Source organism: Phaseolus vulgaris, chromosome 9 (assembly GCF_051622355.1).
Source record: "Phaseolus vulgaris cultivar YP4 chromosome 9, ASM5162235v1, whole genome shotgun sequence".
In the NCBI taxonomy this organism is placed as follows: domain Eukaryota; kingdom Viridiplantae; phylum Streptophyta; class Magnoliopsida; order Fabales; family Fabaceae; genus Phaseolus; species Phaseolus vulgaris.
This window is the reverse complement of record NC_143506.1, coordinates 14108007-14122589: the sequence shown is the minus strand read 5'-3', so window position 1 is coordinate 14122589 and position 14583 is coordinate 14108007. Positions and strand designations below refer to the sequence as shown.

Genomic DNA, 14583 nt, shown 5'->3' with positions numbered 1-14583 from the left:
TTGCTGGGTGAATGAATAATAAGTCCTTTCCAGAAAGCCAATAGTTTCGCAAGTAGTAGGCCTGACCTCCAATCCAATACCACTGTTTCCCTCTCCTCTCCTCTCAAAATGTCCGACCCGGTAAACGCACCCGCGCCCCAATCGGAGCAAGACTCCAGCCCGACGCCGCAGTTGCTCGACCAAGACCAACCCCTCGCCGCCGCTGCCAAGCTCGGCCCCGCCAGCGTCTCCTTCACCATATGGCCTCCCACTGGGCGCACGCGCAAAGCCGTCATCGACCGCCTAATCGAAACCCTATCCTCCCCCTCCGTCCTCTCCAAGCGCTACGGGACAATGCCTCCCGACGAGGCTTCCGCTGCAGCGCACCAGATCGAGGACGAGGCCTTCGCCGTCGCTGGCGGCTCCTCCACCTCCGATAGCGACGGGATCGAGATCCTCCAGGTTTATTCCAAGGAGATCAGCAAACGGATGCTCGACACCGTCAAGTCCAAAGCCACCGCCGGCTCTCCCACCGTCGATAACGGCGTTGCTCAGACTCTTACCTCCGAAGTTGCTCCTACCCCCGCCGCGGAGGGCGATTCTGTCGCTGCTGCTGAGTCCGAAACCTGATCATTCGGGATTATAGAATATTATCTTAGGGTTCCCTTGCTGAGGGTTTATATTTTATTGTTATATACTCTGATGATGTTCTATCTGTAAAACTAAGTTTATTTGTCGTGCAGCCAATTTTCATCATATATATTCCCTTGAACATCTTTGGATTTTCTTTGTCTCCTCCAAACATTACTGTGTGTCTCTGTCTTCGGTGCGTATTTATTGTTGTTGCTAATTCTCGTCTTCCATTGGTTTGGTACACCTGCAATGCAAGTCATGAAACTGTTTATGGATGCTTAAACTTTGTTACTTAACTGCTTCAGTATTTTCCTCTCATATGCATCTATGGTTTTTTTGTTTTTTAGCTTGCTTATTGTTTTCTTATTTATATTGGTAGTGATTTGGAATTAGATATACAACGAGGGAATGTAGTTCAGAGTTGTTAACTGTGACCTGCGAGTAATGAGTAATCAATGCTGATGTTTTATTTATAAAAAGGATAAATTTCCTGGAAGTTAGAGTTACCACTGAATCGAATTCTATATTCTTGTGTGGCAGGTTACAGCAAAGCATGTGTGATGTAGACCTGGGGTTTAAAGTGAAATGTGGTATTATTGGAAAGGGATCATGGGTTTGGAGGTGTGTGTGTGGGTGTGGGTGGGAGGGACTTCCTTAGATCAAAATCTGAAAAGACTTCAGGATTTCTATCTAGTCCCAGATGGGAAGGGTGTATCCTTCAGCCCTTCTTTAGGAATAATTAAGATTAACTCATAAATGGTAAGGCTTCACTATTTTGATGAAACTTACTTTAGAACACATAATTATAGGACCCCAGAAATTGCCATGTTCTAAGAGAATGTAGTTCATAGGTCTGCATATCATTCATATATATAGATTCTTATTTTGATAAGAAGTATCTACTGTCTTTGCGATTTCTAATTTTCTTAAGGGAACTTGACTAGTCACCATTAGAGGAGTCTCCCCTTCAATCTTGAGACATTGTTTTAAAAGATTGAATTTAGTACAACTAGGGCCAACGTAGCTTAGTAGAGCTTATTTCATAGGCTAATATTAATTTAGTGCAGATCCCTAAACACTAAATCCATTTAATCATGAACATAATAGTATTTCCTAAGAGCATAAACTTTTGTCATTTCTGACAATTTATTAGACACTAAAACCACAATCTTGAGATTAAACTTTTCTACACATAGAATGATGACTCTTTAATGACTTCTTGTATAATTAATATTTCTCATTGTGCTTTAACCCACAGTTATATTTGTATCATCTTTTTTCAGGTGCTGTGACTATATTGTCGTGTTGATTTCTAATTTCATGGTCCTATTCATCAAATTTTGGATTGAGTCTACTTACGTCGTTTCAATTTTAAATTATCATTTGTTTCTCAGAAACAAATTCTCTTTTGTTTCTATTAGTTGGAGCGTCAATCTTCTACTTTCTTTTTTTCTGCTAAGTCTATGTATCATGTTGTGACCCATGCATGCTTTGCTATATTTGTGATTTGAGCAGCTTAAAAGTTTTTTATATATGTTTGGGTAAATAGTCAACTCAGTACCACAAGTATTGACATATTTCATTTTTAGTACAATAAGAAAAAAAAATCTTAGTACAATAACTTTAATTTCATTAGTTTTGTTTGAATTAGAGATAAAATAATTGAGCACATGTTTGGTCTTTAATAATTGTAAGACTCTTCAAGGTTAATTGCATATTAATGTTAATTCTTTCTTTAATAAACACATGTGGTAATTACTAAAGACCAAATATGTGCTCAATTACATCATCCATTAACGGAGTTCAAACAAAATTAAAAAGTTTTTGTACTAAGACTATTTTTTTTTCTTATTGTACTAAAAACAAGTTATGCAAATACTTATCGTATTGAACTAACTATTTACCCTCTATGCTTTAATGACTGTTTATTTGTTGTATATTGAAGTTGTCTAATTATGACTCGTCAATTTGATGATGAACCTGTTAGGCTAATATATTTCCATTTGTGCTCAATGATCAGAGCAATTTGCTGGGACATGGTACTATTCCGTGTATTCAAACTATACTTGGTTAATATGTCATCAGGAGCTTTTTAAATTATCATGCACCAGTAGCTTAGGGTGGTCTGAACTAGAGAAGGCATCTCGTATTATGATAATCTTTTATGGAGTTGTAGAGAGAGCCTATCATTATCTCTTGTGCTTCAATGACTGTATTTGTTGTATGTTGGAGTTGTCTGTACCATATGATGTTGCAATTATGATTCATGAATTTGATGATGAACCCATTGAACTAATATATTTCTGTGTGTGCTCAATGATTAGAGCAATTTTCTGGGACAACATAGTACTGTTATGTGGATTCAGATAACACTTTACCTTGGTTAATTTTTCATTAGGAGCTTTATATGCTATCGTGCACCTGTAGCTTGGGTAGTCTGAACTAGAGAAGGCATCTCATATTTTAATAATCTCTCTTGGAGTTGTAGAGAGTCTATTTTCTGTATTATCTATGATGTCTGCTGGTTATGAACACATTTTGTACTAACTGCTTACTCTTGCTAGTCATTGCATTCTGAGCTTATACTTTCCGTAGAAATATGAACTTACCCTGTGGGATTATATTTAGTTGAAAAAGGATATAACTAATGAATAATCATTCTAAACTGAACTTTTTTCTTATAAGACTGCATGTATTTTACTATTTTATGGAGAAAATAGTCGATCTTAAATAGTAGAATGTATATAATGACTTAGTATAAGAGCAATCGTGTATCCTTTATTGTTTCATTATTGACTCTTCAGTTGATAATGCTTCGTATCTTGAATTGTTTCATTATTATTTTTCTATTATGAAATATAGTTTTGGAGTAGTCATAAGGAGCAGCTCACTGGTTCCCATGCAAGTGATGCAAGGCATTCATTATACCCTGCTTTGTGTTTGTTGTTAGAACATCATAGCATAGGCCTCCTTGTTTGATGTCCTATGTAACACGGCTGTATATAATGGAATCTTAGGATCGTTATGTGCAAAAAGAGAAAATTTGAGGGCATAATGTTCTATTCTATCAGCTTCTCTTGTAAAAAAAAATCTTTATATATTCTTAGATGAGCACGGATTTATGGTGGAGGAAGGGTTGGTTTGTCATGGTTGTTCTCTTACCCACAAATTTGCAGAATGGCGGGCGTTCGTGTCCTTATTGCATTGCTTAGTACAGTTACTTATACTTTCTCCTCTGAAAAGCTGAGAAAAATAGTATCAGAACCCTGAATGAAAACTCTTAATCTTGTGCTACTTGCTTTGTTTGAATTGTGATTCCGTTCCTCCTTCCCTCGAGTCACTGACAGTGCATTGCATATTTTGTTGGCTTTGGGTAATTCTATGTAGAGGTTGTCTTTTGACCATGAGAGTTTAACATGATGTGATTCTTAACTATTTTGAAATCAACAACCAATAATGCTGTTACATTAAAAAACCAATTCATTCGATGATAGGTCAATCTTTTGAGTGCCCTATGTTTACTGAAGGTTATTTGCCCTTCTTTATTTCAGTTTGTGGTGATATGCAGTTCAGTACTTAACAAATGCAGTTATCTGTATTCCATGGCCATGAATATGAAATAAGCTTCCAAATAAATATAACTTTCTTTTCCCTCTGATATTTACATTTATGTGGATTTTCAGATGAAAGATGTCAACCCCTCAACTGGTACGTGTGTTTACATTTATGTGTGTGCACAAAAGAGAGATATTAGTAGTTTATTTAAACTAATAAAAATGGTCTGCAACTCTTACTTCATAAGTTGTCAGCTATAATTTTTCAAAAGAAAATTGTGATTTATGAATTGTGAGTTTTTTCTCGGTGACTGAATTGTTTTCGTTTTTGTTATATTCTAACTGGACATTTTGACTTAGAATCGCTTGTGATTTTGATTCGCAATCACTTGTGATTGGTGTAAAACTTACAAATTTCTATTCTAAAAAAATATCATACAACTGGGGAATTAAGACAATGAGTTGTGTAAATTTTCACCCTATTCCCTAACTTGATTTTTTCTCTTTACTATTGATTTGTTTTTACTCCATCATCCTGCTTCAATTCTTTTCGACTAATTTACTGAAACGGTGCAATTTTGTTGAAATTTATGGATTAATTCTTACGAACTTTGAAATGAAAAGTTGTGCTTTTAAACACATTTGTTTTATCAATTTGTCAGAATATATTTTATCTTACTTTTTATTATTTTAATGCAAATTGTGTTAAAAGCATGATTTTATATAAAAATATTTTTTTTCTAAAATTATCACTACAAGCACGACTTTCTCCTTTTTTAAATTTTGTTTAGTCGTTTCTTCCATCCATGTTGGTTTGGAAAAAGAGTAATCTGAATAGACATAACAGAAGGAAGAGTTATCTGGTGATTGAATTCAACATCGAGCGCAATAATACCACGGCATCACCAAGTGTGAATCGGACAATGGACAATAGATTTTGGGGAATCGGAGGTGATGGAGGGTGCGAGAGAGAGATGTTTGGAGTTTTGGAACAACATTCACAAAGAAAAAGGAAGGATTTGATTGTAAGCCAAAACAAATCAAAGAAAGTGAGAGTGAGAGATGTTTAAGTTAGTTGAGCCGCAGAAATGGCAAACAAAATACATTGATTTTTAGTCAAAAACTTTGGAAACAAAGACAGAAAAAAAAATAGCAAATATAATTGTTTGATACATGATTAAGAGAAAAAAATTATATATAAACGCAGTGATGATAGATCTTAAGGAAAGTCACATACTTATTTCATTTGTTCGTTCTGATTAACGATATCTAATTTTAAAAAATTGAAAATTTTGTTTTGTTCAAGGGATAAAATAGCCCTTCATGTGGAGTACAAATATATGTTTTTTCATTCTTCTAATATACAACGTGTTTGTGATTTTATTTGATAGTATAAACAAAATTTTTGAATTTAACTTAGTCCAATTCAGTAAAATATGTCTAAAATATATTATAATAAAGTCGTGTTACAACTAACTATTTCAATAAAAAAAATTCAAGAAACTAAAAAAAAATAAAAAAAAATATATATATGTTAAAGTCGTGCTCCATGACTTAATAAAAAAAGTCAAAAATATCACAGAAAATAAAGTATATTTATATAGGAAATCATATTTTTTTTTTATTAATTCATATTTTATTATATATTATTGAAATAAATTAAAATGAATATATCAGTTCAAAAGTTTTCTCTTTTCTTAATTCCTTCCGTTTTTAAAAGCATTATTTTCATAAAAATAATCAAAAAATTAAATTAAAATCTTAAAAATTAAGGAAACAAAAGTTGTGTTTGAAAATACTATTCAAATTCTTATTTTCAAACACGATTTATCTGTTTTCATAAAAATTTAAAAAAATTATTTTATTTTAGTAAATTTTATATAAAATTGCACTGTTTGATGAATTAACATTCTTTTCTTATTCTTTATTTTTTTTCAATTAATTCTCCAAAATCCTCCCTTAGTATTAAGCAATGTTGTTTTATAAAGCTCATAAAGTGTTTAAATTCTGAGAAAGACTCCTTAATCATTGGAAGTAATTTGTAGCGAAATAAATTTTCGTTAAGGAAATTAAATGTTGAACAAGTAATAGGAAAAATAATATGGAGAAATGGTAAAATTAATTCAATTAAACTTTTTAATTTATAATAATGACGTTATCAATGTACTAAACAAATATTTAATAATAATAAAACATATTTATAATATTTGATAGGAAAAATAAGTAATGTTTCACAAAGTATAAATGTCTTATAAAATCAAACATGTAAAGCTACGACTTATGTCAAGGACCGAAAGGAGTATTAAGATATAGGAAGCTGGTATATTGATATTATGTATAGTGAAAACATAAACCTAACATTCTAATAAATTATTATTTTTACTATTTTTATTTTATTTTTTAATTTAAAATATTATTATATTATTATAACAAACTGTCAAGTGTTTGTTTTTTACTATTTGTAGTATCAATGAAAAGTTTTCCTAACATATATTATTTACAATGATTTAGTTATGTGTAATTAACTAACTGTATTCAAATGTATTATTTTGGATTTTGGGTATACTTAAAAAAGTTAATAAAACAAATAAATTAAAATATAGTACTTACTTGTAATATTTGATTAAGATAATCTCATTTTAATAAAAATATTAAATAATACATTTAAATTATTATCTGAAAATGAAATAAATATATTTTATTTTGGAAACACAAAATAATAATTAATAAAATAAAATAAAACAAAAAAGTGCATATTTAATTGTACTACATACAAAAAATTGTTCTTACAAAAAGGACCGAAAACACTCAAACAAGCTAACAATTCAGATTTTTCTAGTTGATCTCTCGGATTTGGGCTTCCAGCTTCTCTCCAGATTGGGTTTTTGACTTCTCCTCACAAATTAGACTTTCGGTTTCTCCTCATAGATGTGTGTATACTGCAAGGCGCTCCGATGCCAAAGTCATAAATAGTTTTACATAAGATAAAAATCATATTGTCTTACCTCTTGGGTTGATGATTATTGGACTTATACATTGTGTGGGCCTTTCTTTCTGCACCTCTTTATTATTTTATACACACCCATTAATTTGGACACTTTATTAATTTGGGTCTTGTTCCGGTGATTATATATATATTTATTTTATTCTTTATATATATAGTTCTCGACATAACTTCTCGGTATATTCTCTCAGTTTCTCGGTCTTGGTAGTAAAAAAAAATTTATTGAAAATAAAATATATACGTTCCCTAAATAACTATAACTATCTAAAAAGTTAATAGAAAATGAAAATTAAGAAAAAGGTTCAGAATTCGGGTGGTGAAATCCGAAATTCTAAACACATTTTTCTAAGAAAAAAAAAGGGAATGCTGAACAGTAAAAAGGTATATTTTATATTTGAGTATGCATAATAATGCTAAAAAAAGTCACATTCCACAATACCCAAATGTTCAGTGAACTTATTATTTGTGTTTCTATTCAATCTGAATTTGCTAGTTTGACACATTGCGAGTCCCAAAAGTACGCTGAGTTTATTTTTATGAGCCGCATACAAAATAACAATGACAATCCATTATATTAATATTTTTAATATTTTTTTATTTTAATTAAATTATTGATAAATATTATTAAATTGTTAAAATAAAATTGTCAATAATATTTGTATTGAGTGGGAAGAGAATGTTTTTTTTATTAACAATAAAATAAATAAATAAATAAATAAAGACTACTTCGGATTTTTAAACCCTTTACATAAATATCTGACAATAACTCTTATTAGAACGACTGTCTTAGAGTGTTACAATATAATCTCAAATCAAAACTTAAATATATTTTTCCCTCCTCCCTTTTGTGAAATAGGACATTGATATCTTAAAGAAGTGTGTGTAGAAAAATGAAATAATACATGATGGGCAGTGTAATGCTGTATATACAGACAGATAGACAAGGTCAAGTTTTGAGGCACTGCCTCTCATTCAAACATCACCTTTTCTTTGACTTTAATTCAGGAGATTTGGTAATAAGATTTGTATTTGGGAATCACTTCCACGTTTTTTTTTCTTCTTTTTTTTTTATCCAACAATGCTGTTTTTTTTTTCAAAATGGTGTAACTTTACAAATCAAATAGATGGATTTTTTTAAAAAAACACCTATATAGATATGTTGATATGTTGGGTTAACATAACATGACATCATGCATGACACAATTTTGATTTTATAAAGTAAATAAAAAAAGTTTTGTTGACAATGTGAACAGTAAATAATATATATTTGATAATGTTTATTATAATATAATAATATTTTTAAATTAAAAAATAAAGTAAAATAAAATATTAATTTATTAAGATGTGAAGCGTATGTTTTTATTATTAAAGGTGTTAATATATCAACACCAATGTAAATTAGTACGAATGAATGAAGTCGTTTTAGATATACACTATTTTTATTAATACTAATCGATGCTGACACGACTTTACTAGCTTTTAAATTAAATTGAAGTTGTATATCTTTTATACGATCATGAATTGTTTTTTTATTTATCTTAAAATTTATATTAATACATATGGTTTATAGAAATTATTATAAAGATAGTGATTAAGATAACATGGAAATTAGGTTTTTAGTTTGTGCAATTATATATTATAATTTGATTACTTTGTGTGATACTGCGAAAAAATGAGGTTATAATGATATATATATATATATATAAATTAAAAGTTAATTTTAATATTATTTTTGATTATATGGATAATGCTTTTACATTTGTTCTAAGAATATTAACTTTTTTTTTTCATTTTGTTTGAAATTGGTTCATCTGTTATATGTTATGAAAACGTTGGGTATTTGATCTTTCACATCTAGTTTCAGGTGTTAAATTAGGTCTTATGTAAGTAGACCAATAATTCTCATCATTTCAAAGTAGATGAAATTGGACCTCATAAATATATATGAAAACTGTATAATGAACAAACAAATGTCGTTAGATGTAAATGACAAAACAAACAAACAACAATTATACGAGAATAAAGCAATCGAAGAGCTTGAAATTATCCACAATCACACTATCATTTAGTTAATTTAATTGTTTATCGCATCAAGTCTCATTTATATTTGCTGGTAATTAGGAGATTCTTGTTATTTTTTCTTAATAAAACAATTATATATTAGTTTAAAGATACACGATTTTAGTTTAATTTAAAAATTGTTAAAGTGGTGCCAAAACTTTTAAAGTAAAATAAAAATATTAACATCTATCAATCCACATTAGTGTGAATTTACTTTCACATAACCAAAGACGTGATATATGCACGACTTCTTCTCATATGGTAATTTTTTTTTAAAATTGTTCATTTTGATAAATTTTTGGCAAAATTGCATATTTTTTTATGAAAAAAACTTATATTATTTTTCCTTTTGTGCTTTTAAAAATGCAAACAAACTTTTAGTAACTCAACCACCTTTCAAAATGCACTCTAAGATTCATAACGCATCTTCCTCTCCTGTTTACAATGAATAAGTTGATGATGATAAGAACCGTGCAGGCACATAGACCACTTAAATAGCCAATCTAAAGAAATATAAATACTCTTTTTATTCTAATAACTCGAATACTCAAGATACAATTTGCATATACAGTCATTAAAAACATCAAACATGTATTCTGTCACGCCTTGTTTTTACAACCACCAAACACTCTACAAACTACAGACTACATAAACGTATCAGATCAGTGTCTCTGCGAGAAGTTTTTCTTCTGAAAAAAAAAAACATCGTAACAACATGGGGAAAAACAGTGTAAAAACCAAAATCGAAAGAAAAAAAAAATGTAATGACTGATTTAATGTAGTTAGTTAATGTCCAGGTCCTTTTTTGCTGGGTCCAGAAGCTAGTCTAAAAGCCAAGCTGCGTTTGGAAACACGAGTGGTTGAATTGTTGGAAGAAACAGCAAAGAACCCTTTCCACAGAGAAGAACCTGATCCTTTCAACTCTACACTGTGACCAGCTACCTCTGTTAACTCCTTCGATCGAAGAACTCGGCTATGCACCAACCATAGCTGTGATGACAACACGAGCATTACGGTAACCAACGAAATGCAAAGGCTCTTCTTCATCAGCATCGTTGTTCACGAAACAAACCCTTTGAAAAATAATAATATTCCTTATTTTCAAGGGCCTCTTCCTATTTGTTTTTTTTTTTGGTATTTCCAGCTATTGTATGTTTTGGTCTAAACCAAGAGCCATGCTTGGTTTATATACAGAAAATTTTGTGGTGAGGACGGTGAAGCGCTTTCCACGTGGGCCCTTAAGAGTTGCATTCTTATTTGACTTTTGATTCTACGCTGTGCTATTTCTTTCCGGTGACATCACTTGAAGATTTTGGTGGTGCCCGTGTGGGGATTATGCTTTCTCACTTGCTTTGAATTTCTTCAACCTTTCCAAAATTTGACCTTGTAATAAATACAAACATTAAGTTTTCACCAACAATTACTCATACTAGTCCACATCCCAGCTCGAGAAGGATAATAATAAAAAACAGTGACAACGAAAGAATGCAAAATAAGGTTAACTTGTAAAGTGTGTAGTCTACGTGGGTATGCTTTTGCATGATCACGTTCAACCCATTAGTTTCACACTGGGTTTTGACTCCTGGTTGTGTTGGCAACTAATCAATCTGTTACGCGGTGCATGTTGGGTTCATATTTCATTTTTTAAACATTTATGTACCTTTTTGCATGCTACACACACTAGTTAACAACTAAGAACATGTCCTTTGAAATTTATTGTCCACCTGTCAATTAGGAAAAAACAGTGTTCCTTTCGTTGAACTGTCGCCTTTTCTGAGTTCAAGTTCAGGACGGTGCTGTATGTATGTGGCCCATACTATTTAACCCATTGATGTAATAAGGGTTAGGGTTAGTGATACATAATTTCACATCAACATTAAGTGATAATTAATTTAACTGATTTAGAAGAAAACACGCAATACCATTTGTTTTTGAAATTAGGTCTGCTGTACAATTTTCTAAATCATCTATAACCAATATATTTGTAAGAAGTTTTAAGTTCAAAATTTTGTTGCTGTTGTATAAAAAACAAGCATATATAATCAATGTAGAAAATCATGCACGGATTCTTATCTTCTTCCCCCCACCCCCCATTTGCCCTGGACCCATCTGATGCTGCATTTTCGGCTTGTTTTTCTTCTCCATCTCATAGCTACATTCTGGTTTTTGTCCTTAGTCTACCTAACTGTTTATACAATAACTTTTGTTGAAACACCTTTTTTTTTATAGAGAAACAAAAAATAAATGGCAAATTGCTTAGTTGAACAAAAAGGCTATTTCTGATATTATGACTTGTTTCAATAAGTTTATTCACACAAAATTTAAACAAAATACATAAAAAGTGAACTGGTCTTTTTTTCATAAGTTAAAATTCATGTATATAAATTAAAAATTAAAAATAATATAAAAAAAGTCCTATAAGTTAATTTATATAAAAAATAATTGTAATTTGAGAAATGATATATAAAAAAATACTAATTGAAATTTTAGACAGAGAGATGGATTGGTATATTAGAGTTGTGAATATATATTTATCTTGTAATTTATGACGAATTTAATTTCACTTCTTTCTTCTTCCTAATTCTCTATATTTTTTATTTTATTTTATGGAGAAGCTCCTACAAAATACACTCTTACAATTAAAAAAAGGAAGTTAATTTCTTTCAAAGTTATTTTTATATATTGAATTCCAATTTGGAAAAGGCTAAACTTTGCATGATTACAAATGCTAAGAAAATTTAAGGAAAACTCCTTCCCTGCCCCCACAAAAGAAAGCGTGCAGCCACTTGCCTGTTCCTTCTCGCTTGGTTTTTAAAATAAAGATTTAAAATCCCAAAAGGCCCTCAAATATATATACTGCGCCGAATTTGATTCTCATAAGATCATAATTGGATCGTTGTTTAGAGCAATCACATAACTAACTCCGTTCTTAATTAACACAGTTGTTCCAATCTTAGTATGACTTTTTAAGGGCCCCAAAACATAGTTCACTAGTATATACCCTTCACGTCACAAAAAGGTAATGATGAGGGAGAAAACTTCATTTAAAATAAGTTCATAAATGATTTTTTTTTTAATTACTTCCTATTTTTCAATAAAATATAGGGTGCATATATTACATTATCTTAAAATAATCAGATGTATATTTTTATTTCGTTCTTTAAACATAGTAAGTTTCGGATAAAAAATTATTATGTTATTTTAGTTTGGATCCCAGTCCAAGTGTTTGAATCTTGGACGGCCCAGGCCCTAACAATTCATTGCATAAAATAACTGCTCAGAAATAATTTTCAAAAAACATTAAATATATAGTCAAATAAATAATAGTTACAACAATAATTATTAAAAAGAAATATCGTGGTGGGATAATAATTATCATAACATCACTTTATGCCACTATTTGTTGATTTTTGCGTGAGTCAGTGGTAGAAGACTAAAATATTTGGGCCATGTTATAAGAAATGAAACATGCTTTATGATCCATTCCAAGTAAGAAAAAACACAAACAGTTGGGGGAATTGCACTCTAAGCAAATAGACATAGTATTTATTTAATAGAAATTTACAATTGTGATTTGTTGAATGTAATTTTAAAACAAAAAAAAATCCTATGACACCGTAATAACACTCATTTTACAACTCATTTTCCAACTCATTTTAATAATATAATACTATATTAAATTAAATAAATAAAATAAAATATTATTTTATTTGGTTATTTCTTAATATGTAGACTCTATTTAACAGTTAAAGTATCTTCAAAATTGTTCCATTTAAAAAAAAAATCCCATTATAATTTGGTGGAGAATTGTCTTATTTTATGTGTTTAGTAACCTACTAAACAACTTATATTTAATACCACAGTATGTTGCATCTTTCACTTGATTTATGGTGCGCGGAACGGGTCGGGTCGATGCTTGAAGAAAAAGTAAACAGAAACACAGTTTAACTAAAAGTTAAAGTGAATAACAAAAATGACTGAAGTGTAATTTCTAATTCTTCAAAATATACAAAATTAACATTGAATCAGATATTTTTATTTATTTCATGTTTCTCAAACTCCCAAAAATATTAATTATCGTATTTAACTGGATAATACTTTTTTAAAATAAAAAAAAGTAACAATATTCATGTTGGATTCTCTCTTGTTTTTTTAACCGACTTCATTAACTAAATTAAAAAAAAAAATATGAAAACAATTACTTAGAGGTGTTTTAATATATGTTCAGTTTGATATTTAGAGTCTCGTAGTATCGATGTGAAAAATTAAAATCATTAAAAAATTCAGCTGAAATAAAAATTATGGTTCCACGTTCAACTTAATTTAATGTAAAATCAAAGAGTCTAATAGATTTTAAAAAAATAGGACAATTTTATCTATACTTATATATAAAAAAAAATATTATTATAATAATATTTAATTTTATTATTATATTATGGCACTACGTTATTTTTATTTTTTTAAAATATATTAAAACACTTATCAAAACAATTTTAAGTATAAAACAGGCTTTTTAATTTAATTTTTTGAAATATATCTTTATTTATTTGATTTTTACGATCGTTTACTTTTTTTCATTTTGAATTTTGGAATTTTATTATTCTTTTTTTTTTCTTTTTCTCACTTTATATTTTTCTTTCATCAATTTTTTTCTTAAATCCAATAACATAACTCTCATATTCTATGTATACATTCAGATACACATGAATTCATGTTTTATTTAAATAAATATAATATATATATATAATAATAATAATAATAAAATAAATAAATAAAAAATATAGATGCATATACGTGCGAAAGCAAGTATTCTCACTAATCTCTTTAAAGTGAGTAAAATATTTGAAATTTGATGCATAACATTGTATGATTTTGATTTTTGTCACTCAATTTCTCTTGATATAAAATATTGGCATTAGACAACCAATTTATTTTACACTCAAAATGTATAAGCAATAAAAATAATTAAAAGATATAATTTAATGATTTAAATTGATGCATGTTATACAATGCTGTTAAAAAGTGCTAAATTTTAAATTAATAAAAGCTGATCTCTTTCTTAATTGAATATCATATTCATATATATATATATATATATATATATATATATATATATATATATATATAAGTAGGGATTCACATGCTCAGAATAAATGGAATTACTTACTCTTAATCTTAACATTCTATTTTGTTTTAAATTAACTGTTCAGATTAACTGAATAATAGATGCATTAAATTCTTTAAAAAAAATCATTAATATCTTTTTTTTGTAAATTCTCTCTCTTTCTTCAAATATTTCTTATTAAAAAGATGGTCACTCCATACAAACAAATATTTTTATAAGAGAGCTTA

General features: G+C 29.3%; 1 protein-coding gene across 1 annotated transcript; it reads left to right on the top strand.

Moving 5' to 3' along the window:
* Window positions 1-5: 5 nt before the first annotated feature.
* On the top strand, window positions 6-753 carry LOC137821155 (MFP1 attachment factor 1). Its single transcript, XM_068625619.2, has one exon. It carries the CDS (start codon window positions 109-111, stop codon window positions 607-609), a length of 501 nt encoding a protein of 166 aa, XP_068481720.1. The 5' UTR covers window positions 6-108; the 3' UTR covers window positions 610-753.
* Window positions 754-14583: the final 13830 nt, after the last annotated feature.